The following is a 26649-nucleotide window of genomic DNA, read 5'->3' as shown; positions in this document are numbered from 1 at the left end:
TCCACCCATAGGAAATTGGTTTTGATTTAATGGTGAGATAAGCCTTTAAAAACTGAATACTGAGCACATACAATTCTACCCTAACTATCCTCTTAATAAATAGCATTGAACCTTTTCTGTACTCTACAGTGAGGTGTCTTCTGCTTTCTTGTGGACAGATCTGGATGTGTGGGGGTAGACTTCTAATCATCCCTTGCTCCAGGGTAGGACACATATTCCGTAAAAGGCGCCCCTATGGCTCACCAGGGGGGAAGGATACCATGGCACATAACTCTCTGCGCCTGGCACACGTTTGGATGGATGAATATAAGGTAAGACAAAAATTACTGAGTTTGAAATGGGAGTGTTCATTGAACTGTTCCAGTTTGTGATAACACATCCATTCCTTTGTCTAACAAGATACTATCTGTGCACGGTTCTCGCTCATGTGACATACTTAGTGTGAGATACTCAGAAATTCCCAAGCGCTATGTGTCTTTTTGGCCTGTGAGGTCAGCATTAGGGACCAGAGGCACCAGCCAGTCCCACTTCCTGTCCAAAAAGGACTTCACCTACTGATTGTATGAGTACCCTACCTCCGTTCTGTGCCGTTTTTCTTGTATCAGCTATGTAGTTCTCCAGCTTTTTCTATCCTTGTTCTCTGAAAGCTGCCAGGGTCTTTTGTTACAACAGATTTAGAGGTGGAAGGCAGGTCTGAAGATATTTCCATGCTTATACATATAATGAAAGTGCAAGATAATGGTATTGACTGAAGCTGTGGTGGGATGAATGATATAGAAGAGAGACATAGAAAGATTAGTATAGATCGTCTGTTTTCCTCTGTTTTGTTCAGCAGAGAGTACAACAGCAGCATTTAGTAAATAATAAAAAATTCTATATGATAGATAGGGAAATAGTAAAAATTGCATTTTAATTTTTACATTCCTGAGGAGTTGCAAATTATGTATTTATGCAATATGAGATACAAATATGCAATACAAAAAAGCAAGATATCAGTTACACTTTTAAGGATACAATGATGACTACACTGAATATCCCACTTCATTGATACTTTTATTGAAAAAATGAACAGATATAATAATACACAGAATTATATATTTGATACAGAAAAGTCTTATCTAATTCATTCCTATGACAATGTACAGTTGCCCTGGATCCATTTCACTATATACATGATATGCCTTGTGCTAGATTGTATTAGCCTTGCTCTTATAGCTTCTTTGTACCTGCTACAGAAATTTCAGTGATATTAACTTTACAATCATCTTCAGAATCAACAAGTATCTCAGTAATGATGGATGTAAGCACTAGAATGTCATTATTGCCAGCAAGTTCCAGACATCAGTTAAAGTGCAGGTTTACCCAGCGAAGTGTCAGGGTTCCATGCTTATTGTATCCTAAAGAATGCATATGAAATTAGCCTAGTATACAGACAGTGTCTTTTCTGTTTTACTTGCAAACTCAGTCTGGGATGTGAGAATCAACATGGGAATTTCCCTTTTCATACATCACCAGTAATAATGATTCTGCAGGCCATATTATGGCTAATGATATTGTGTAATCTCATTAGCTCTCATTGCACCTCTGTTGGAGTTGCACAGGTGTGACTGAGGGCATAATTTAGAATCTTTATTACTAGGGATGAAGTAGGATAAGGACAGAACCCAGTTTAACTCCAAGAGCCCAGATTAAAGGCCTGGTCTTGTAAATGCATGTGGATGTGAATATCACCAATCACAGGCGTAGTCCTGTTGAAGTCAGTGAGACTAACCACATGAATAACATCATTCATATGCAAGAACAAGCCCTAAACTTGCATGTCTGGCAGTTAGAAAATAAATACTTTTTTCACTTGTAAACAAAACAAATTTGTTATGGAAATCATAGAGACACAGTAAACATTGTCTCTAAAATGACATTATGGAATTTTGAAGCACTTGGAGGAGAGGAAGGTGGTCAGGAACAGTCAACATGGAATCACCAAGGGCAAGTCATGCTTGGCCAATTTGATTGCCTTCTATGATGAGATAACTGGCTCTGAGGCTATGGGGAAAGCGGTGGACATGATATTCCTTGACTTTAGCAAAACTTTTGATACGGTCTCCCATAGTATTCTTGCCAGCAAGTTAAAAAAGTATGAATTTGATGAATGGACTATAAGGTGGATAGAAAGCTGGGTAGATCGTCAGGCTCAACGGGTACTGATCAATGTCTCGATGTCTAATTGCAAGCTGGTATCAAGGGGAGTGCCCCAGGAGTCTGTCCTGGGGCCAGTTTTGTTCAACATATTCATTAATTATCTGGATGATGGGATGGATTGCACCCTCAGCAAGTTCGTGGATGACACTAAACTGGGGGGACAGGTAGATACGCTGGAGGGTAGAGATATGGTCCAAAGTGACCTAGACAAATTGGAGGATTGGGCTAAAATAAATCTGGTGAGGTTCAACAAGGACAAGTGTAAAATCCTGCACTTAGGATGGAAAAAATCCCATGCACTGCTATGGGCTGGGGACTGACTGGCTAAGAGGCAGTTCTGCAGAAAAGGACCTGGAGATTAGAGGTTGAGAAGCTGGATAAGAGTCAACAGTGTGCCCTTGTTGCAAGAAGGCTATCGGCATATTGGGCTGCATTAGTAGGAGCATTGCCATCAGATAGAGGGAAGTGATTACTCCCGTCTATTGGGCGCTGGTGAGGCCACATCTGGAGTATTGTGTCCAGTTTTGGGCTCCCCACTACAGAAAGGATGTGGACAAATTGGAGAGAGTCCAGCAGAAGGCAACAAAAATTATTAAGGGGCTCGGGCACATGACTTACGAGGAGAAGCTGAGGGAACTGGGGTTATTTAGTCTGTAGAAGAGAAGAGTGAGGGGGGATTTGATAGCAGCTGTCAACTACCTGAAGCGGGGTTCCAAAGAGGATGGAGCTTGGCTGTTCAGTGGTGGCAGATGACAGAACAAGAAGCAATGGTCTCAAGTTGCAATGGGGGAGGTCTAGTTGGGGATTGCCCCTGTTTTGAGCAGGGGGTTGGACTAGATGACCTTCTGACGTCCCTTCCAACCCTGATATTCTATGATATTAGGAAAAACTATTTCACTAGGAGAGTGGTGAAGCACTGGAATGGGTTACCTAGAGAAATGGTGGAATCTCCATCCTTCAAGGTTTTTAAGGCCTGGCTTGACAAAGCCCTGGCTGGGATGATTTAGTTGGGGTTGGTCCTGCTTTGAGCAGGGGGTTGGACTAGATGACCTCCTAAGGTCTCTTCCAACCCTAATCTTCTATGATTCTAATTCCAATTTTCAGAGAAGATTTAATAATTTGTCAGTGGTTAAATGGAACAGGTATGTAGTTTAATGCATTGGATTAATCATGGTTTAAAATTGGTACTAGAAATAATGTACATAGTTCTGATACGATATTTTCTCCTATTTCTTTTCTATGTAGGAACAATATTTTGCCCTAAGACCTGAACTAAGGACCAGGAATTATGGAAACATTACTGACCGTGTGGAGTTGAGAAAAAAAATGAACTGCAAGTCATTTAAATGGTATTTAGATAATATCTACCCAGAGATGCAAATATCCGGGCCCAATGCCAAAGCTCAGCAACCAGTTTTTATTAACAGAGGGCAAAAACGACCAAAAATACTGCAGCGTGGAAGGGTAAGACACTGTTCAACTTCTTTAGAAAATCCTTAGATTCCCCCCTTTTTAGGTAGTTTTGAAACTTACTGTGATGGTGCACATAGAATCAAGTACAGTAAATTGTTTTCACAGTAGGTGATTTGGTGTATTACTGTAATAAAAGTTAGTTTTGTCTTGAAAATGACAAATTTTGTATATTTATCCAGAGGTAAATTGGAAAAGGCCCCTTTATGTAAGCCAGGTTCTTTTCAGATGGTACAGTAATGAAGCAGTGTCTTTCCCTGCACTGAGGGCTTTGCAGCTTTAAAGTCCACATAGGACACTTTCATGACTGACCATTGGTTCTGAGAGTAGATATGGATTGAGAAGAACCTACCACGAGACTTTCACACTCTTTGTTTATAATGGATGTACAATGTAATTAGATATCCTCGGTCAGTACTTTTATTCAACAGTTTTCTGCAAAGATGAAAATTCACATCTGACTGAAAATGCCTCTCTTGCCCTTTACCCATAAGGTGAGGCCAAGTAAGAAATCTTACTCTTAGGTGTTCAGCGAAAGCATTTGGCGTATTAGTGGAAACCTAGCAAAAAACACCACCAAGAAGGATATGGTGATAAACTTTTAAAATGGTACATATCCATCTATTACTAAGTAGACCTTGGCTTATGGGTTTGTATGCAAGAATTACCTGAGTTGCACCTGCTTTCGCCAGTGCTGAATCTGGCCCAGTACAGTTTAAAAAAAAAAACTTTCCAAAAAAGCAGGAATGGATCCAGATTCCATAGAACATCTGTCAATCTTTCTATGTGCAAGAGAGCTGTAGGAGACTCAGGTAATTCTTATTTTAGGTATGGACAGGTGGGAACCTCTCACTGATGATCATAAACCAATTTAATAAGTAACCCGGACAACATAGCATAGCCTGCAATATTTATCAGTAAAATTTAAATAATGGATGCAACTGTAAAGTGTACGGCCCTAATTCTGCAGGCTGCTGCATGCAGAACACAAGATCGGACATACTGGGTAAGACCAAGAATCCATCTAGCCCAGTATCTTGTCTTCTGACAGTGGCCAATGCCGGGTACTTCAGAGGGAATGAACAGAGCAGGCGATCATCAAGTGAACACCTGTGCTCACGTAGAGTCCCTTTGAAATCACTAGGATTTCATGGCAGAAGGAGCTGCAGCAGTGAAGCAGTTATAGAATATTTTCTTCAGTTCAGTTCAGTACCTAGTCGGGACGCTATATGTTTTAAAATGAAATGTCTGGTTTGTTCTAAATACAGCAGATGCACCAAGCACTTAGGCATTTCCCTTGTCGCTCTTTTTACCTTTGGAAGATGATAATGGCTTTCTGGTTACTCCCAGATGAAGGCTTAGCTGAAGGACTACTGTTGATTTTGGATGAGGTTATTAAAGGCTTTTGAACATCTCAGAATGAAGTGAGGGGGCCTTATCCGTAGCCAAGGATCTCCTTCCCTTCAATTTAGAGCAGGAGTGGCCAACCTGAGCCTGAGAAGGAGCCAGCTTTTACCATTGTACATTGCCAGAGATTCACAGTAATACGTCAGCAGCCCCCAACAGCTTCCCCCGCCCAGTTCCCAGTGCTTCACACCCACTGGCAGCCCCGCCAATCAGCGCCTCCCTCTCCCTCCCCACACCTCCCAAACAGCTGTTTCGTGGCATGTGTAAGGGGGCTTATTCCTTCACCCACTTAGAATCATAGAATCATAGAATATCAGGGTTGGAAGGGACCCCAGAAGGTCATCTAGTCCAACCCTCTGCTCGAAGCAGGACCAATTCCCAGTTAAATCATCCCAGCCAGGGCTTTGTCAAGCCTGACCTTAAAAACCTCTAAGGAAGGAGATTCTACCACCTCCCTAGGTAACGCATTCCAGTGTTTCACCACCCTCTTAGTGAAAAAGTTTTTCCTAATATCCAATCTAAACCTCCCCCACTGCAACTTGAGACCATTACTCCTCGTTTTGTCATCTGCTACCATTGAGAACAGTCTAGAGCCATCCTCTTTGGAACCCCCTTTCAGGTAGTTGAAAGCAGCTATCAAATCCCCCCTCATTCTTCTCTTCTGCAGGCTAAACAATCCCAGCTCCCTCAGCCTCTCCTCATAAGTCATGTGTTCCAGACCCCTAATCATTTTTGTTGCCCTTCGCTGGACTCTCTCCAATTTATCCACATCCTTCTTGAAGTGTGGGGCCCAAAACTGGACACAGTACTCCAGATGAGGCCTCACCAATGTCGAATAGAGGGGAACGATCACGTCCCTCGATCTGCTCGCTATGCCCCTACTTATACATCCCAAAATGCCATTGGCCTTCTTGGCAACAAGGGCACACTGTTGACTCATATCCAGCTTCTCGTCCACTGTCACCCCTAGGTCCTTTTCTGCAGAACTGCTGCCTAGCCATTCGGTCCCTAGTCTGTAGCTGTGCATTGGGTTCTTCCGTCCTAAGTGCAGGACTCTGCACTTGTCCTTGTTGAACCTCATCAGATTTCTTTTGGCCCAATCCTCCAATTTGTCTAGGTCTTTCTGTATCCTATCCCTCCCCTCCAGCGTATCTACCACTCCTCCCAGTTTAGTATCATCCGCAAATTTGCTGAGAGTGCAATCCACACCATCCTCCAGATCATTTATGAAGATATTGAACAAAACCGGCCCCAGGACCGACCCTTGGGGCACTCCACTTGATACCGGCTGCCAACTAGACATGGAGCCATTGATCACTACCCGTTGAGCCCGACAATCTAGCCAGCTTTCTACCCACCTTATAGTGCATTCTTCCAGCCCATACTTCCTTAACTTGCTGACAAGAATACTGTGGGAGACCGTGTCAAAAGCTTTGCTAAAGTCAAGAAACAATACATCCACTGCTTTCCCTTCATCCACAGAACCAGTAATCTCATCATAAAAGGCGATTAGATTAGTCAGGCATGACCTTCCCTTGGTGAATCCATGCTGGCTGTTCCTGATCACTTTCCTCTCATGCAAGTGCTTCAGGATTGATTCTTTGAGGACCTGCTCCATGATTTTTCCAGGAATTGAGGTGAGGCTGACTGGCCTGTAGTTCCCAGGATCCTCCTTCTTCCCTGTAATAAGTTACTTATTACTTCCCTTTAATAACTTACTTCCTTGCTCCTTCTCGCATGAACAGAGAGCAACAATACCCGAAGTCCAAAAGTGCAAACAATTGGATGTTTGTTGGAGTGAACTTCCAGCGAGCATGATTCCAGTTTCCTTCTTTAACGTCCCCCTTCCCAGCTCTGACACCACAGAGCCTTACCTGTGTCCCTGTTCCCATTCCCCCCCTTAGCAAAACATGATTCCAGTTTCCCCACCCCCATTCCCTGTTCCCATTCCCTGTTCCCATTCCCCCCCTTAAAATTCCTGATTGACTGCAGACTATATAGTAAAAGTTGAGTTCTGCTTAGCTATACCTTAACCTATCATTTTACTGCAATTTAACTAACCAATCCTAACAGATTGTAATATGATTATTTAACCAATTATATCTCATCACCTTAATTAGTTTACACCCAGCAAAATTAATTATACAGCCGACAGAAACAATCTCAGAACCAGACAGAGATTATGCAGACAAACAGTAGGGAAATGGAGACTACAATGATAGAACAACACAGAAATGAGGGTTTCACATCCCAGCTATTGATAAGTGAGTTCTTGCCAGACAGGATGCTATCAAACTAAGTTTCCTTTTACATTTTCTAGGCACTTCCTTTTCTCTGGAGGCGATAAGCATTATCAGGACAGGATTGTATTCCTAACAGCCCAATAGCACCTTATTTCAATGTGACTAGTTTGCAATGTGAGGATGTGACCATATGCTTCCCAGCTTATGGCTGCCTCTGCTGCTTAGCCAGAGGCTTTAGCCTAAGAACAGGGCCTCAGACTGTCACAGTAAGAGAAGGCCCTTACACCAGCAGACAGTGATTTTGATTTTCTTTTATACCTCTATAACTAGCTAAGTGATAAGAATACACCTAAATTCTTAGAGTATAGGCCTTTACAGATAGGCCTGAATATCTATATCCTAATAGCATGCAGGAGGCTCTGGGGGTGGAGGGGGAGAAGTGAGGGCATGGCAGGCTCAGGGGAGGGAGTGGGAAGAGGTGGAGTGGGGGTAGGGCTTGTGGCAGAGCCGGGGGTTGAGCAATGAGCACCCCCCGGCACACGGGAAAGTTGGCGCCTGTAACTCCAGCCCCGGAGTAGGTGCCTATACAAGGAGCCGCATGTTAACTTCTGAAGAGCCGCGTGTGGCTCCGGAGCCACAGGTTGGCCACCCCGATTTAGAGGATAGCCTTGTATGTCCTTTGAATAAACAGGACAGTGTACTGCCAAATATAATTAATGTCCTGCAGATTGAGTCTTTGGGGTTTGATAAGTGTGCTCAATATTGTGTGGGGTGGTTAGTCAGCTTTGGCTCTAATTCATTACATAAACTGATTCAAGAGGCCCGGGAACAGAATGATCATCCAATATCACCACAGTGTGCCAGACTCCAATGGGTTCAGAATAAATTACTCCAAATCCCACCTTTTATAATATAAAAACTAATTTGGAAGGGAGCAGTGCTTGTTAGCCAGCTGGGGAAGTATCATAAAAATTGTCAAACGCTAGTGGTTCATGACTGATGAGACACACTCATCATTTTAAAACCACGTAAGTTACATAATTTAAGGACCTACTGGTGAGTGATTAACATTCAAAATTTTCCCTAAAGTCTTTGATAGAGAATGTTCCTTAGAATCCTCTCAGTTTAAAATATGTAATTTATTTGATTTAGATGTATAGTGCAAATCAGCAAAGGGATAGCAGTTATTTATGCTGCAGGACATAGCATCTTAGGGCATCTGAAGAAGCAAATATTGCTGGGGGTGATGCTCAGAGAAAAATGGAATTTAGTTTGTTGTTGTGCTGCCCGATTATTTAGTGTCATGCTACAGAGTAGCTATTTCTTTCTGGATTTATGTATCCATTAGAGGTGTCTCGAGTGTTTATAGCAGTGCCTTTTGGTTTTATAAATCTAAAGAATAAGAAAATACTGATTTTTCAGGAATAGCCTAGTAATAAGACAAAAGCCAAAGTAACTGCATGCATTTATCTAAGGCAAAATTGGCTCATTTTTCAGGATGGCTCACTGTTCCAAGGCTGTGAAAGCTCGTCTACATTCAGCTCCAAAATGAGGATCAGCTTTTTTTCCTATTGTTGATCATACTGAAGCCAAATAATTCTAGACCAGAATAAAAGCCTTTGAGCATGCTGATCTACTTCATGGGACCACTGACCAAATGACCATCAGCAGAATTCAGGGTTGGGTGGGAGAGACTCTTGTCACACCAGGAGAGCAGCTGAGCAGCCACTAGGAGCTTTATAATTCATCTCAGTAGTAGGCTTTCTTCAATATGCAGCCACATATTGAGTGTCTGATCCCAGTCTGTCCAAAAAAAAAACAAACTCCAGGTTATTCTACTTCAGGTTACAGTCAATGCATCAAAACTGGGCTGGGATCTCATCCGAAAGACATGGGAAGTTTTACACTCTAAATTGAATCCCCACCAGAGGCCTAATAAAATTAAGGTAGTTGAGACCAGGTAGAGTCAGTTCCTGAGGTTTTTGGAAGTCAGGTGGCACAAAGTCACTTGCATTAAGTGAATCCAAAAGGGAACGTGGTGGGGGCAAAGCATTCTTATGTTTGTAATTGCTGTGAATCCTAGAAAGAAAACCCATAAATATCTAGGAGTGAAAGTATATGTGTGAGCTCTGCTGTTCAGAGAAAGGATGAAGTTGTTAGGGAATAACTGAATTACACAAACACAACAGGCAAAATTCTGTCATGTGTGCACACTACTTCCAAATTGCAGGGAGGAGGAAACTTGTCAGGTCTTGAAGATAAAATTAAATTGTTTTAAAGTGTGTTTATACTAAAATATTAATTTAAAAAGCAGAATGTCCTATATGTGAAAAGGGAAGAAGTTGTTTCTTTGTGAGCATATGATGAGTTTTAGGAAATACGGATTATTAGAAGATTTGCCAAATGTTCCTTCTGCTACTTCCCTTTAATGATGGTATAAATTAAGCTGTCATCGTTTCCTTTCACAGCTTTATCACCTCCAAACCAACAAATGTCTGGTTGCCCAGGGTCACCCAAGTCAGAAAGGAGGACTAGTTGTGGTTAGGGAGTGTGACTACAGTGATCAAAATCAGGTAGGTGATCGATGTTGGCTTGCTGCCATTAATTCAAGTAAGGATTTTCCAGACTTCCAAATTGCTAGCATGTTGTGCTGTTGCGAAGGAGCCTAATGCAACTCCTAATTTTGATTAAAAGGAGCCAGCTGCAAAGTACCTTTATCTTCAGTGTGCAAGTGCTGACCATTTGGATTGCAAATCCTACTGTGCCACACTTACGTGTGTGTCTACACTTAAAACGCTACAGTGGCACAGCGGCTGTAGCCCTTCCATAGCTCATCTTAAGTGATCACTCTCCTTACAGTGTGTATGATAACACCCATTTTTTCATGTTCTGTGTGTATATAAATCTCCTCACTATATTTTCCACTGAATGCAACTGATGGAGTGAGCTGTAGCTCACAAAAGCTTATGCTCAAATTGGTTAGTCTCTAAGGTGCCACTAGTACTCCTTTTCTTTTTGCGAATACAGTCTAACACAGCTGCTATTCTGAAACCCTTCCCTGTAGACACCCGAGAGGCGATAAGCTAGATTGATGGAAGATATCTCCACTGACCTAGTGCTGTCTACACAGGGACTCAGGTTGGCTTAATGTCACTCAGGGGTATGGAGTTGTCACACTCCTGACCAACATAATTAAAGTGACCTGATTTTCTAATGTAGACCAGGCCCTAATCTTACGCGGAGCAGCCTGCTCTGGTCAACATGGAGCATCGGATGCTGGGAGCTGTTATCTTTGTGGGTTGCATCTTTGTATTAATGTGAACTGCATATGGCTCACGGGCTCCACTTTGGCCACCCCTTGTAGAAAGGCTGTCATTCCTTTGACTCTTAGGGCTGGTCTTCACTATCCACACTGCTGCAATCGATGTAGCAGGGATCAATTTAGCAGATTTAGTGAAGACCTGCTAAATTGATGGCAGAGCGCTCTCTGGTTGACTCCGGTGGAAGATCAAGGGAAGTCGACCGGAGAGCGTCTCCTGTCGACGCAGTGCAGTGAAGACACCGGGGTAAGTTGACCTAAACTACATCGACTCCAGCTACATTAGTCACATAGCTGGAGTAGCATAATTTAGGTTGATTTACCCCTGTAGTGAAGACAAGCCCTTAGAGCTGCTACAGTCAGTCAGTTGTTAACTAGTTCTGGGGACTCACGATACATACATGCTGCTGCTTTGTCCACTGTCCCGCTTGCACTCTGTCTCTGTTCAGTTTGTTTTTAATTAAGACAAGTATTTCATTTTCTGGGTTTCTCATTGTGTGGCACTATCAGGGTTCCTTCCCCACTCTGAACTTTAGGGTACAGACGTGGGGACCTGCATGAAAGACCCCCAAGCTTATTTTTTACCAGCTGAGGGTAAAAACTCCCCAAGGCACAAATTCTTCCTGGTATTTTGGATTAGGTAAATGCTGCCACCACCAAGTGATTCAAACAAACATTTAGGGAGGGCCACTTGGAACCTTATCTTCCCCGTAATATCCCCCCAAGCCGTACACCCCCTTTCCTGGGAAGGCTTGAGAATAAACAAGATGAGCACAGACCAACCTTGGGTTTTTAGGGACACTAAAAATCCCAATTAGATTCTTAAAGAACACATAACTTTATTAAAAAGAAAAGTAAAAGAAACACTTCTGTAAAATTAGGATGGAAAATAATCTCACAGGACAATCAGATTCAACACACAGAGGGTTTCCCCTCTAGGCAAAACTTTAAGGTTAAAAAAACAGGGATAAACCTCCCTCTTAGCACAGGGGAAAATTCACAAACTGAAACAAAAGATAATCTAACGCATTTCCTTGCTATTACTTACTATTTCTGTAAGATTAGATGCTTAGTTCAGCTATGGCTTAGGGAGATGTATTTTCCCTGTCCTGGTTCCTCACTAACCCCGGAGCGAACAACAAAGAGAACAAAAGCAAACCCATGTCCCCACAGATTTTGAAAGTATCTTCTTCTCTCATTGGTCCCTTTGGTCAGGTGCCAACCAGGTTACCCGAGTTTCTTAACCCTTTACAGGTAAAGGAGGGATTTTATGCTACCCTTAGCTGTATGTTTATGACCGACACCATTAGCATATTGTGACTGGGGGGGGCCTCGTAACTCTAGTTCTCTGAAAAGCAGGCTCTGCTAAGGGGTTTCAAGATGGCCACCCCAAAATTAAGGCACCTGCAATCATTAGTCAGTTTGGAAAACTTGGTGCCGTTATTTCTACGTTAGTCTAGGAAAGTACTGATGCCTTAAGGCACTAAGGGGCCTGATGCATGATGCCACCTACTGGAACCAGTGGCTTTAGAGCAGGGGTGGGCAAACTTTTTGGCCCGAGGGCCACATCTGGGTGGGGAAATTGCATGCAGGGCCATGAATGTAGGGCTGGGGCAGGGGGTTGGGGTGTAGGAGGAGGTGTGGTGTGCAGGAAGGGGCTCAGGGCGGGGGTTGAGGCACAGGAGGGATGCGGGGTGTACAAGGGGGCTCGAGGTGCGGGAGGGGTGTCAGAGGGGGCTCAGGGTGGGAGGTTGGGGCTCAGGAGTGGTGTGGGGTGTACAAGGGGGCTCAGGGCAGGGGGTTGGGGTGTGGGCTCTGGCCCGGTGCCGCTTATGTGGAGCGGCTCTGGGGTGGCAGCGGCACACAGTGGGGCTAAGGTGGGCTCCCTGCCTGCCCTGGCCCTGGCCCTGGCCCTGCGCCGCTCCCAGAAGCGGCTGGCACCAGGTCCCTGCGGCCCTGGGGGAGGGGGGAGCTGAGGGCTCAGTGTGCTTCCCTCATCTGCAGGTACCTCCCCTGAGGCTTACAAGAAGTGGAAGGTTGGACATATGACCAGGGAAGAGTATAAAAATATTGCTCGGGCATGTAGGAATGATATCAGGAGGGCCAAATCGCATCTAGAGCTGCAGCTAGCCAGAGATGTCAAGAGTAACAAGAAGGGTTTCTTCAGGTATGTTGGCAACAAGAAGAAAGCCAAGGAAAGTGTGGGCCCCTTACTGAATGAGGGAGGCAACCTAGTGACAGAGGATGTGGAAAAAGCTAATGTACTCAATGCTTTTTTTGCCTCTGTTTTCACTAACAAGGTCAGCTCCCAGACTGCTGCGCTGGGCATCGCAAAATGGGGAAGAGATGGCCAGCCCTCTGTGGAGATAGAGGTGGTTAGGGACTATTTAGAAAAGCTGGACGTGCACAAGTCCATGGGGCCGGACGAGTTGCATCCGAGAGTGCTGAAGGAATTGGCGGCTGTGATTGCAGAGCCATTGGCCATTATCTTTGAAAACTCGTGGCGAACGGGGGAAGTCCCGGATGACTGGAAAAAGGCTAATGTAGTGCCAATCTTTAAAAAAGGGAAGAAGGAGGATCCTGGGAACTATAGGCCAGTCAGCCTCACCTCAGTCCCTGGAAAAATCATGGAGCAGGTCCTCAAAGAATCAATCCTGAAGCACTTGCATGAGAGGAAAGTGATCAGGAACAGCCAGCATGGATTCACCAAGGGAAGGTCATGCCTGACTAATCTAATCGCCTTTTATGATGAGATTACTGGTTCTGTGGATGAAGGGAAAGCAGTGGATGTATTGTTTCTTGACTTTAGCAAAGCTTTTGACACGGTCTCCCACAGTATTCTTGTCAGCAAGTTAAGGAAGTATGGGCTGGAAGAATGCACTATAAGGTGGGTAGAAAGCTGGCTAGATTGTCGGGCTCAACGGGTAGTGATCAATGGCTCCATGTCTAGTTGGCAGCCGGTATCAAGTGGAGTGCCCCAAGGGTCAGTCCTGGGGCCGGTTTTGTTCAATATCTTCATAAATGATCTGGAGGATGGTGTGGATTGCACTCTCAGCAAATTTGCGGATGATACTAAACTGGGAGGAGTGGTAGATACGCTGGAGGGGAGGGATAGGATACAGAAGGACCTAGACAAATTGGAGGATTGGGCCAAAAGAAATCTGATGAGGTTCAATAAGGATAAGTGCAGGGTCCTGCACTTAGGACGGAAGAACCCAATGCACAGCTACAGACTAGGGACCAAATGGCTAGGCAGCAGTTCTGCAGAAAAGGACCTAGGGGTGACAGTGGACGAGAAGCTGGATATGAGTCAGCAGTGTGCCCTTGTTGCCAAGAAGGCCAATGGCATTTTGGGATGTATAAGTAGGGGCATAGCGAGCAGATCGAGGGACGTGATCGTTCCCCTCTATTCGACATTGGTGAGGCCTCATCTGGAGTACTGTGTCCAGTTTTGGGCCCCACACTTCAAGAAGGATGTGGATAAATTGGAGAGAGTCCAGCGAAGGGCAACAAAAATGATTAGGGGTCTGGAACACATGACTTATGAGGAGAGGCTGAGGGAGCTGGGATTGTTTAGCCTGCAGAAGAGAAGAATGAGGGGGGATTTGATAGCTGCTTTCAACTACCTGAAAGGGGGTTCCAAAGAGGATGGCTCTAGACTGTTCTCAATGGTATCAGATGACAGAACGAGGAGTAATGGTCTCAAGCTGCAGTGGGGGGAGGTTTAGATTGGATATTAGGAAAAACTTTTTCACTAAGAGGGTGGTGAAACACTGGAATGCGTTACCTAGGGAGGTGGTAGAATCTCCTTCCTTAGAGGTTTTTAAGGTCAGGCTTGACAAAGCCCTGGCTGGGATGATTTAACTGGGAATTGGTCCTGCTTCGAGCAGGGGGTTGGACTAGATGACCTTCTGGGGTCCCTTCCAACCCTTAGATTCTATGATTCTATGAAGCTCCCATTGGCCGTGGTTCCCTGTTCCCGGCCAATGGGAGCTGGGGGGGGCGGTGCCTGCAGACAAGGGCAGCGCACGTAGCCCACCCCTCCTCCAGGGGATGCAGGGACATGATGCTGGCTGCTTCCGGAAATGGCGCAGGGCCTGTGGCGCCACGGGCAATGGTGAGCTGGAACCAGTTTGCATCGGTTCGCGTGAACCGGTTGTTAAAGGGGTGGGCAAACTCCGGCCCGCCTGAGCTCTCAGCTGGGGAGGTTCCCCTGAGAATCCCTTTTTAATTTTTACTCACCCGGCAGCGCTCCGGGACTTTGGCGGCGGGTCCTTCACTTGCTCCGGGACTTTGGCGGCGGGTCCTTCACTTGCTCCGGGACTTTGGCGGCGGGTCCTTCACTTGCTCCGGGTCTTCGACGGCACCAAACGACCCGCCGCCAAAGTGCTGCTGAAGACCGGAGCAAGTGAAGGAATCGGTTCTTCAGCTTTTGGCAGCTCATCGCTGGCCATGGACCGTAGTTTGCCCACCCCTGCTTTAGAGCTTGGTTCCCTGCTACTCCTGTGAGACTTGTGGGGAGATGCTAGAGCTCTGAGGAGTGATCTACTGCAGCTTGTATCTTCAGAGAATAAGAGTGACAGATAAGTAATTTTTTCTCAGTAGCTCCTCTGTTTCATCAAGTAGTTTTAACAAAGCAAGTGTGAGTTCCGTAGGGAAGATGCTATTACCGTCAGTAGCAAAAATATGCTTTTATTCGAAAATGGTTTTGGAGTCAAGATTTTGCTCTGTGATTTATTTTATATCTTATAAAAAGCTAGCAGTCTTACTGATTGACTGTGCAAATGCAGTGCTGAATCCATTTACACAAAACTATACAGTTATCTGTGATAAACTGTGAAGCTGCATTTTTAAATTACATAATCTGTGAAGTGAACGATTTGAAAAGCGTGATCTTTTATGTGGATGTTGATCAGGAATAATAAATATATGTACCCTTTGGGCACTGTCTCCCTCCTTCTTCCTCCTATGATCTTAACATTGAGCTGCTAGAATTCCACATGGGGGAGGAGGGGAGACAGTTGCCTCCCCCTGTAATATAAGGCCTATTTACACCCCTTCTCCTTGAATAATCTTATGGTATTCAGAAAGAAAGAGGAGGTGGTTAAGAAATTCAATCACTAGTAATTGTAACTTTCCCATTTTACCCTTCTTAGGAGGTATAAATTTTCTTCAGCTTTTGAATACTACTGTCTGGCTTCCTTTACAATGCACCTAATTTACGTGAAGCGAATTCAGCTGTCGGTTCTAATAGAAAACTGACCAACACCATGCTATCTCTTTACGAGATGTTTTTGTTCTCTGCTAGCCAAAAATATTGTAGAACAATATAATTTCCTCCCTTTAGGCCTGAAACGTTGTTTTGTTCTAATAAATCCTGTAAAAAGAATAAGCACATCTTTAAAACACTTCTTAAGTGTGATTGCAGAGCCATTGGCCATTATCTTTGAAAACTCGTGGCGATCGGGGGAAGTCCCGGACGACTGGAAAAAGGCTAATGTAGTGCCCATCTTTAAAAAAGGGAAGGAGGAGGATCCTGGGAACTACAGGCCAGTCAGCCTCACCTCAGTCCCTGGAAAAATCATGGAGCAGGTCCTCAAGGAATCAATTCTGAAGCACTTAAAGGAGAGGAAAGTGATCAGGAACAGTCAGCATGGATTCACCAAGGGCAAGTCATACCAGACTAATCTAATTGCCTTCTATGATGAGATAACTGGCTCTGTGGATGAGGGGAAAGCAGTGGACGTGTTGTTCCTTGACTTTAGCAAAGCTTTTGACGCTGTCTCCCACAGTATTCTTGCCAGCAAGTTAAAGAAGTATGGACTGGATGAATGGACTATAAGGTGGATAGAAAGTTGGCTAGATTGTCAGGCTCAACGGGTAGTGATCAATGGCTCTATGTCTAGTTGGCAGCCGGTATCAAGTGGAGTGCCCCAAGGGTCGGTCCTGGGGCCGGTTTTGTTCAATATCTTCCTTAATGATCTGGAGGATGGTGTGGATTGCACCCTTGGCAAGTTTGCAGATGACACTAAACTGGGAAGAGAGGTAGATACGCTGGGGGGTAGGGATAGGATACAGAGGGGCCTAGACAAATTAGAGGATTGGGCCAAAAGAAATCTGATGAGGTTCAACAAGGACAAGTGCAGAGTCCTGCACTTAGGACGGAAGAATCCCATTCACCGCTACAGACTAGGGACCGAATGGCTCAGCAGCAGTCCTGCAGAAGAGGACCTAGGGTTTACTGTGGACGAGAAGCTGGATATGAGTCAACAGTGTGCCCTTGTTGCCAAGAAGGCCAATGGCATTTTGGGCTGTATACGTAGGGGCATTGCCAGAAGATCGAGGGACGTGATCGTTCCCCTCTATTCGACATTGGTGAGGCCTCATCTGGAGTACTGTGTCCAGTTTTGGGCCCCACACTACAAGAAGGATGTGGAAAAATTGGAAGACGTCCAGCAGAGGGCAACAAAAATGATTAGGGGACTGGAACACATGACTTATGAGGAGAGGCTGAGGGAACTGGGATTGTTTAGTCTGCGGAAGAGAAGAATGAGGGGGGATTTGATAGCTGCTTTCAACTACCTGAAAGGGGGTTCCAAAGAGGATGGCTCTAGACTGTTCTCAGTGGTAGCTGATGACAGAACAAGGAGTAATGGTCTCAAGTTGCAGTGAGGGAGGTTTAGGTTGGATATTAGGAAAAACTTTTTCACTAGGAGGGTGGTGAAACACTGGAATGCGTTACCTAGGGAGGTGGTGGAATCTCCTTCCTTAGATATTTTTAAGGTCAGGCTTGACAAAGCCCTGGCTGGGATGATTTAGTTGGGGATTGGCCCTGCTTTGAGCAGGGGGTTGGACTAGATGACCTCCTGAGGTCCCTTCCAACCCTGATATTCTATGATTCTATGATTAAGCCTATTTTCTATCAGAGATCCTCTTGCTGGTGCATTTCAGATAAATTATAGAAGATTGTTCAAGTGTGTGCAAGGAACATTTAATTTTAGATTTTGTTAGTTTACAGTCTGCCTGAAATTTTTCAGGTAACTTTTTCTACCATTAGCACTGTATACACAGAAAAAATCATTAGCTCTTGGAATACATACCAAATACAAATCTATTTATAGCAATACAATAGGCACTTTGTTCACCAGGTTCCAAAAATTAAGAAGCAGCTTAGATTAGCTGTGAAATGTGGTGCGAAAATGAAGTTTTAAATTACAGTTGGCTCTTATGAGACTCTTGCTAATGGCAGCCATTTTGCTGGACGAATGATACCACTGGTAATACTGGCAGTATCTGAACCTGTGAGCTAGTTTTCAATATGCTAAAGTTTAACTCAGTATTGCCAACCCTAAAATCAACTTAAAATTTGAGAGTCAGCCATTAAAATCATGAGATTGGCTTAAAATAATGAATTTTTAAAAAGTATGGTTCTTTGAGCCCTTAGAGAGTATGTATTGTGGCAGAGCACCGGCTTTGCCTCGGCGGGCCCTGTGCTTCTAGGCGGTTAGGGTTTGCCTCAGGTTTGCTGTGACCCCAGGGGTGAAAGTAAAATGTGTCTCTTACTGGTGTGGGGGGGCTTTGGCCCCCCCTGAAGGGGCGGAGCCTCAGGAGGAAGGGGTGGGGCTTGGGGGGGTCAGCATCCCCCAGCCAGCCTGCCTGTGCTGCCCGGGGCTCCGGCAGCAATTTAAAGGGCCTGGGGCTCCAGCAGCCGGAGCTTTGGGCCCTTTAAAATAGTCAGCCTTGGGGTAGCTGCTCCTTTTGCGCCCCCCACCCCTGGCGGCGCAAAAGGGCGGGGATGTTAAAGCACTGCCGTGGCAGCGGTTTAAAGTCAGCGGTATGGGCTGGTACAGGCCACTTTTTACTGGTATGCTGTACTGCCCCGTACCACCTTACTTTCACCCCTGTGTGACCCACAATGTAGCCTCTCCCCCCTCCTAGAGGCAAGGGTTACAGCTTACTGAGTCACTTCCGTCAAAGGTCAGTAAATGGGTTTGGTGTAGAACCCTGTTTTCCTTCTCAGGGAGCATTTGTGTAGAGGTGGGGGTGTGTGGGGAATTAGGGGGAACCCGGGCCCTCCCTCTTCTCCGGGTTCCAGCCCAGGGACCCTAATTGACAGCAGCAACAGATAGTTTTCCTATACTACTGGAGCTATAGCCCTTTCCTGGGCTATTTCCCCAAACGGCCCCTCCTAGCACCATGCTTGTTCTCCTGGCTCTTTTTTATTGCGCACCTTCCCACAGCACACCTTCTTACTCCCAGCTCCTACGAGCTGGCCTCTCTGAAGGGGCTTCCTTTTAAACTAGTCCCAGCTGGTTCTAAATTCGTTTCAGGTGATCTGATTAGCCTGTTTCCCTTGATTGCTTCTAATCAGTTCTTAATTGGTCCCAGGTGTCTGACAGAGTCTGCCTGACTTAATTGCTTCTAGCACTTTCCTGACTGCTCTGGGGTAGCCCCTGCCCTGGTCACTCAGGAAACAGAAAACTATTCGTCCAGTGTGTTTTCCTTCTGCCAGACTACTGCACCCAACTGGCCTGGGTCTGTCATGGTATTTTGTTTTCAACTTTTTCTCTGCAACCATGAGGGCTACTAGTGTACTTAAAAAAAAAAAAAAAAGGGGGGGTGGGGGGGGGGAGAATGAAATTGTCACTTTATTCCCTGATTCTAGGAACTGGGGCTTTAAGAAAAACACCAAATATTGTGAGGCTACTGATAAAGTCAACAGAGTTGGCAACACTGTTAACCATTAAGTTTTCTCTCTGATAATCAGCATCAAAGAATGTTAGAAAATAATTTGAGCAATTCGAAATAGGAGAGGGAAGCTCCCCAATTTCACAGGGCTTGACGTGACATGCTGATGTAGTGTTGCATCATCCTGTAGTGACGGGATGCAGTAAGGGAAAGAAAATAGTACACTGGAAAGGAGTACCTGCTCTCAGGCAACCTGTAGCCAGTCAAGGAAGTGCATTTGTGCAGAACTGTGCAATGGCATATCCCTGCTGCTCCCCATTCCTATTAATTTCATCACTTAGATGGATTAGTATGGAGAATCTCATGGATATGAAGGGGGGGGAGGGGAAAGGAGGCTCTGGGGTTTAGTCTGAAATTTGAAAAAAGCAGCTGTAATTTCAGGCATTTGAGAAGACGGCTTTTCAAAAGGGTGAATTTACATGAAACCTTACTGCCATTCAATGCCTTTTTCCCAGAGGGGAGAAAGAGCTGCTAGTGGGGTCTGCCTTTACCCCCAAAAGGGGAAATATGGTGAAAGAACAGGCCATGCTGTAGGTGAGGCTGACAGAGGATGCTTAGCTCTTCTTCCGCCATCAGCTGCTGGTGCTCTTTTACTTACTGGTGGGAAGGCAGGGAGCCCTGAAAGCTCCCCATGCATGCATCTGCTGTTGTCACTTCAGATGAAAACACTTCGTGAGTCCCCACTTAGTTAGCCACAGATGATGGGAAGCTGTGGGTATCAGTGTTTCCTCCAGCCGGACCAGGGAATCTGAGCTCCTTGTACTCTCCCCCTTATTGTTATGCTCTCATACTACATGTATCAGAAGTGGTAGCACTCTTCCGAGCTGACTGCATCATATCTGAGAAGCCAAGTGAGTACGTTACCAAAGCGGTTCCTGTTTTATCCAGGGGCAGATTTGAAATAAAGAGAAATTGATAACTTAAAGGTAAAAAACCACCAAACAAAAATCCCCTAATTATGTAGGATCACAGGTCTCTAACAGAATATATTTGCAGTTTCCAACTGTTGAGTTAGTTTTCACAAGATAAAGTGTATTTAGATAGCTGATACTGACCCACAAATAAACTCCATTGGGGGCAATCAGTCAGAAAGAATTAATGTTCTCAGAAGTCTCTGCCTCATTAAAGAAAATACTTAACCTGGTGCTATCAAGGCATATTCCGTATTTCAAAGGAGAAAATGGAGTGAGAGAAAGCAGGTGTTTTGCATAGCGCCTAATGGTTAAAGTGGGGTGTATGGAGGATATTGGGGAGGAGTAGTGCCTCTGTTGGAGGAATACGTCATGCTCCATAGCGAGTAGTTCATCTACTTTGGTCCCTGCTGACACCCATGGCTCTAAGTAGCTGTTCGTATGCGACGGTGGCCACACCCTGGTAAACAGCGTCAATGAGTGGGCTAAACCAGGTGAGAGTAGCTGATGGGTCTTTTACCCCCAGCAAGATAGGGAAACTGCCTTTCTCTAGCAGGCAAAGACTGTTCTGGTGGACTGGGCGGAGGAAATCAATATATGATTCAGCAGCCATGAAGGCGGTTCAGCAATGTGCTGTGGGGCGCAGAGAGCATGACAAGGCACTGAGATGTCCTGGTCACCCACCGTAGCTAAGGAAGTCCCCAGCCATAACGATTCTTCGTGCAGCTGCCAAGAGGGTGGGGCTCCCCCAGCACAACGGTTTTCTCGCTCAAAAATTTCCTGCAAAGGTTTTCTTGCAACTCTGATCCCATTAACGTCATTTTATCAAATCTCATCATCCTTAACATTCTATCATTAATCCAAGTCCTGCGGTGATGGGGGCATGGTGAAGCGATAGTTGGAGATGACCACTGGCAGACAATCCTGCGTGTAGGCGGCCCTAAATATTGCCTGCCCCATAACATCTGGCCAAACTACTGTGGCTGGCAGATCATCCTACAGCAGTTGAAAAAAATAAGAAGAAAAGACTCATTCTAGGAGCATGAAATGTCCGCACCCTGATGGATGGAGGTGATGCATAAAGGCCTGAAAGAAGAACCGCTCTTGTCTCCAGCGAACTTACCCGCTATGATATTGATATTGCAGCCCTGAGTGAGATTAGACTGGCTGGAGAAGGTTCCATCAGTGAGCTAGGAAGTGATTACACTTTCTTTTGGAAAGGAAAAGCAGAGGTTGAAGACAGGATCCATGGAGTCAGATTTGCAATAAGAATGTCTCTCCTGAAACAACTCCCTGATCTCCCTGTTGGCCTGAATGAACGGCTCATGAAACTTCGATTTCCCCTGAATCCTTTATGGCACGTCACTCTCATCAGTGCCTATTCACCTACACTGACCAGCCCAGAGGAAAGCAAGGAGCAGTTCTACTCTGACCTGGACTCCATCATCAGATCAACCCCTGCATATGACAAACTCATCCTGCTGGGAGACTTTAATACTAGAGTTGGTAGAGACCACGATGACTGGAGAGGTATGATAGGGCGACATTGAGTGGGAAAGATGAATAGCAACGGACTCCTCCTCTTGGGAAATGTGCAGAACACAGTCTGCTCATTACTAACACCATCTCTAGGCAAAACGATAAATGTAAAATGACATGGTTGCACTCATGGTCCAAACAATGGCACCTGATTGACTGTTATCATCCACCAACGAGACGTCCGATGTCAGAATTACCAGAGCCAGGCGTGGTGCAGAATGCTGGACAGACCACAGATTGGTAAGAACAATGCTGAACCTGCATATAGTCCCTTCACAGCGCAAGCACCCCAAACTCATAGAACAGCTTTCAACGTAGTAAAGCTCAAACACGCCAACTATCAGGTGCAATTTCAGGAGTCACTTGATAACATGCTTTTTTCATGGTCCCCCAATCAATGGCAACCCAAAGGAAAAATGGAACCAGTTCAAGCGTGATTATTGACACAGCTAAATCAGTGCTGGGGCCAAAGAAAAGGGTACACCAGGATTGGTTCGATGAGAACAACGAGGACATTTTCAAACTCCTAAGTGACAAGCATAAAGTCTTTGTTGAATGGCAGAATGAGCTCACTTCCACCTCAAAGAATGGTAGGTTTAAGTACCTGCAGAGGAAGGCCCAATCTGAACTGAGGAGAATGTAGGATGAGTGGTAGGAGAGGAAAGCTGCAGAAGTTCAGCATTATGCAGATATAAACACCGCAAAGATATTTTTTGACTCTCTCAAAGCAGTCTGCGGACTGTCTAAATCTGGCACAACCCCCTTGAAGTTGGCAAATGGCACAACCCTCATCAAAGACAAGGAGGGAATTGTACAGAGATGGGCTGAACACTTAGAATCATAGAATATCAGGGTTGGAAGGGACCTCAGGAGGTCATCTAGTCCAACCCCCTGCTCAAAGCAGGACCAATCCTGGACCAAACAAATACTCAATAGACCATTCACAGTCAATTGGCATGTCCTTGATCATTTACCCGAGAAACCCATCAAAGAGGATCTTGATGTCCCTCCATCAGTTGAGGAAGTTATGAAAGCCATAAAACAACTGAACTCTGGCAAAGCCTCCGGAAAGGATGGTATTCCAGCAGAACTGTATAAAGTAGCAGGCCCCAAGGCCATCGAGGTGCACCATGACATCTTGAATAGCATTTGGGAGGAAGAAGAAATGCCACAAGACTTCAAAGATGATATTATTGTATTACTGTTAAAAAAAAAAAAACAAAGGCAGCAAAGCTGACTGCAGAAACTAGAGAGGCATTGCTCTCCTCTGTACAGGAGGGAAAATACTAGCTTGTTCCAACCAGCACCTTATTCCAGTGCCTCAGTGCCAGCCATCTTCATCCAAGGCACACAGCTGAAAAATATGGATCAAAAGTATTTGGGCAGCACCATCTCAAGTGACTGTTCCCTTGATAAGGAAACTTTTCAGAATTAGTAAAGCCAGGCAGGCCCTGCTCTGTGAGAGAGATGTACGGGAGTGTGTGTGTCACCCGTCCCTGTGTGAAACTTAAAGTCTTAAAGATAAGACAGTAAATAAAATCCAACTATGCAGTATTTCTTTTTAACAGGGGCTCAGTCAGCTTGGTGTGAATTTGAATGTTTGTATGCCATAGTTCTGATTGATTGCCGTTGAACTCTCTTGAATAAGAGTAATTTTACCAGATGTCCCGTATTCAGCATAGGGAAATATGGTCACCTTAACTAAAGGTGCTAGCAACCACATGGAACCTCAGCCCTTTTCTACAATCTCTTCCTGAGCAGGCCCTGATTTGCCAGATGCAAACAGTCATCATCAAGGGAGACACTAAGAACTTCCCTGAAGAAAGAAAGTAAGTCCTACAGCATTCAGCAAATCAGACGAGCCATTAAAAACAAATTCAAGGGGGTGGGAGGAATTCTGCCTAACTACAGCCAAGGACTAGATTACCTTTGACAATATGAGCAATTAATTAAACTTTAATTGCAGTTCAACTATTTTATTTGATTTCATCCTAAACAGCTGATTTGCCTGAGTTTATTATGGGTACATAAAATACCCTCAGCATGGTGCAGAATGGAGCATGTGAGTCATTATTTATCACAACATATAGCTTGGGCTACTGGTGTGCTGAGTCAACTTCTTGTACTCGCCTGTCTGCCTGTGTTTAGCTGTTGCCTTTTATCCTATGCTAAGATTGAGAGTCGTCTGGGGCAAGGACTGCCTTTTTGTGTTTATACAGTACCTAGCAGAATGGGTTCATGATCCATGAGGGGGTTTCCTAGGTGGTGGGGAAATGTAAATAATATCTCTAGAGAGCAGCAATTATAGATATTGTAAACAGCATGCCCTTCTCCAACAATCACTGGGATGGAGCTCCACTCTTAGAAACTGAAATGTTCCAGTGCTATCCCTCTAAAGCAAAGGGACAGTGCAATCATAGAAGTGAAGAGAAGAACAGGTAAAGGTGCCCTGAAAGTTAGAACGGAGGGGTAGACCTAGCATGGACACCCTGCTTGAGCATGAATCCAAACAGTTGTTAAAGAATGTGAACAGAAAAATTCTCAACTCTCTGCCTTGTCAATCTCCTACCAGAAACTAGCTGCCTTAGAAGATTTGGTTCCTGTGCAGTGGTCCTCAGTGTGACCTTTTAATTAGTAGCCCTGTAACAATGAGCTACAATCACAGCCAGTCTAATGATATTAAATGGGTAGGCACTAAAGTTCAGAGTTATTAGTTATGTGCAAAACCTTAATAAAATAAGAGCAATGTTAGGAGCTTTTCAGTTGCATCATTTGAACCCCAGTTGGTTGCCAAGCTGCAGATCGTTATTGCTCTTCTAGTCTGAAAATGAAGAATACACTGTGGTTCTAATTTTTTTCCAGACTATTAATTGAAATGAATTTCAGCAGATTTGCATAGGATCGTTCTAGAAAAGTAATGCCTTGTACATTAGCTAATGAAGGTGGATGAATCATTTTTAGCTTACTTTTTATCTCCCAGTACCCTGTCTTCTTTTTTTTTTTTTTTTTGCTTAAATCACTGCTGCTTCTACTCCCAACTTTTATCCCTTTTCTCTGTTGTTTGACTACTTTTCATCTTTGTCGGCCTGTTTAATAATACATTCCCTGTTACTATATTTCCATTCTCTTCTCATCTTTAACCTTTCATTCTTATGACAGGGTCTATGCTAGAAATGTTAGCGAGAGCAGGTCCTATAAGGTTAGGACATTTTTTTTAATGTGATACCTGCAGCTCCCACTGGGAGCCTCTGCCATATTAAAATAGTCCATGATAATCAGTGAATTGCATATCTCTTAATTATGCTATCCAAGTGAGACAATATCCTGAGTCACATGACATTCAGGGAGGCTGTTTTAGAGTTTTGCCAGAAAAATAAAGGCAGAATTCATTTAATTTGGCTGGCTTTAGTGCACTGAATTTGATGTTTTATACTGGGAGAGTGTGAAACTCATGCAGATTCACAGGAGACTTACACAGAAGGCAGTGTGTGATTGTGGTGCGATGAGCTGTGTGAAATCAAACCAATTTGAGAAGAAATAACCCACCTAAGAGTTTAGAACACACATGGGCCTGTTTGTTTGATATGATTACTCATTCACACTGGTGTCAGTTAGGCATAATGGAGTTAATGTAAGTGACAGAGGAGAATTAATAAAGTGACTCCTTATATATACCAGTGTTAATTGAGACCAGAAGCAGGACCATGAACTTTGCCACCTGTATGTTTTGCTAGTCAGACTCTGAAAGGTTCAACCACTAGTAGAAGCTAAGGCTGTCAAGTGATTTAATTGTGATTTATTGCACAATTAAAAAAATTAATCTTGATTAATCTCACGATTAATCCCACTGTAAAATAATAAAATACCATTTAAATATTTTTGGATGTACATTTTTTCAAATATATTGATTTCAAAACAATATAAAGTGTACAATGCTCACTTTATATTTTTTACTACAAATATTTGCACTGTAAAAAACAGTGTTTTTCAATTCACCTAATACAAGTACTGTAGTGCAATCTCGTTATTATGAAAGTTGAACTTACTAATGTAGAATTATGTACAAAAAAAACTGCATAAAAAACAAAGCAATGTAAAACTTTAGAGCCTAAAAGTCCACTCAGTTCTACTTCTTGTTCAGCCAGTCACTCAGACAAACAAGTTTGTTTACATGTGCAGGAGGTAATGCTGTCCCCTTCTTGTTTACAGTGTCACCTGAAAGTGAGGACAGGCAATTTGCATGGCACTGTTGTAGCCAGCATCGCAAGATATTTACGTGCCAGATGTGGTAAAGATTCATATGTCCCTTCATGCTTCAACCACCAATCGAGAGGACATACATACATGCTGATGACAGGTTCTACTTGATAACTATCCAAAGCAGTACGGATTGACACACGTTCATTTTCATCATCTGAGTCAGATGCCACCAGCAGAAGGTTGATTTTCTTTTTTGGTGGTTTGGGTTCTGTAGTTTTGCACCAGAGTGTTGCTCTTTTAAGACTTCTGAAAGCATGCTCCACACCTCATCCCTCTCAGATTTTGGAAGGCACTTCACATTCTTAAACCTTGGTTTGAGTACTATAGCTATCTTTAGAAATCTCACATTAGTACCTTCTTTGTGTTTTGTCAAATCTGCAGTGATAGCGTTTGTAAATCAAACATGTGCTGGGTCGTCATCCGAGACTGCTATAACATGAAATCTATGGCAGAATGCGGGTAAAACAGAGCAGGAGACATACAGTTCTCTCACAAGGTGTTCAGTCACTAATTTAATTAACGCATTATATTTTTAACAAGCATCATCAGCATG

The 26649-nt window shown here is 44.3% G+C and overlaps 1 protein-coding gene across 4 annotated transcripts in view; it reads left to right on the top strand.

Moving 5' to 3' along the window:
- Window positions 1–26649, top strand: part of GALNT11 (polypeptide N-acetylgalactosaminyltransferase 11) — a 96672-nt gene that overhangs the window by 61730 nt on the left and 8293 nt on the right. For 3 of the 4 annotated variants that reach the window (XM_048837559.2, XM_075125999.1, XM_075126000.1), the window contains exons 8-10: window positions 159–311; window positions 3445–3663; window positions 9788–9892. In XM_048837559.2, the coding sequence (XP_048693516.2) occupies window positions 159–311; window positions 3445–3663; window positions 9788–9892 (477 nt within the window). Of the gene's footprint in view, window positions 1–158; window positions 312–3444; window positions 3664–9787; window positions 9893–12642; window positions 12806–26649 lie in introns of all 4 variants that reach the window. The other variant, XR_012667302.1, reaches the window with a different exon arrangement.

The sequence above is a fragment of the Caretta caretta genome, chromosome 2 (assembly GCF_965140235.1).
Source record: "Caretta caretta isolate rCarCar2 chromosome 2, rCarCar1.hap1, whole genome shotgun sequence".
Classification (NCBI taxonomy): Eukaryota; Metazoa; Chordata; order Testudines; family Cheloniidae; genus Caretta; species Caretta caretta.
Note: the sequence above shows the minus strand (reverse complement) of the source record. Positions and strands in the feature narration are given on the sequence as shown.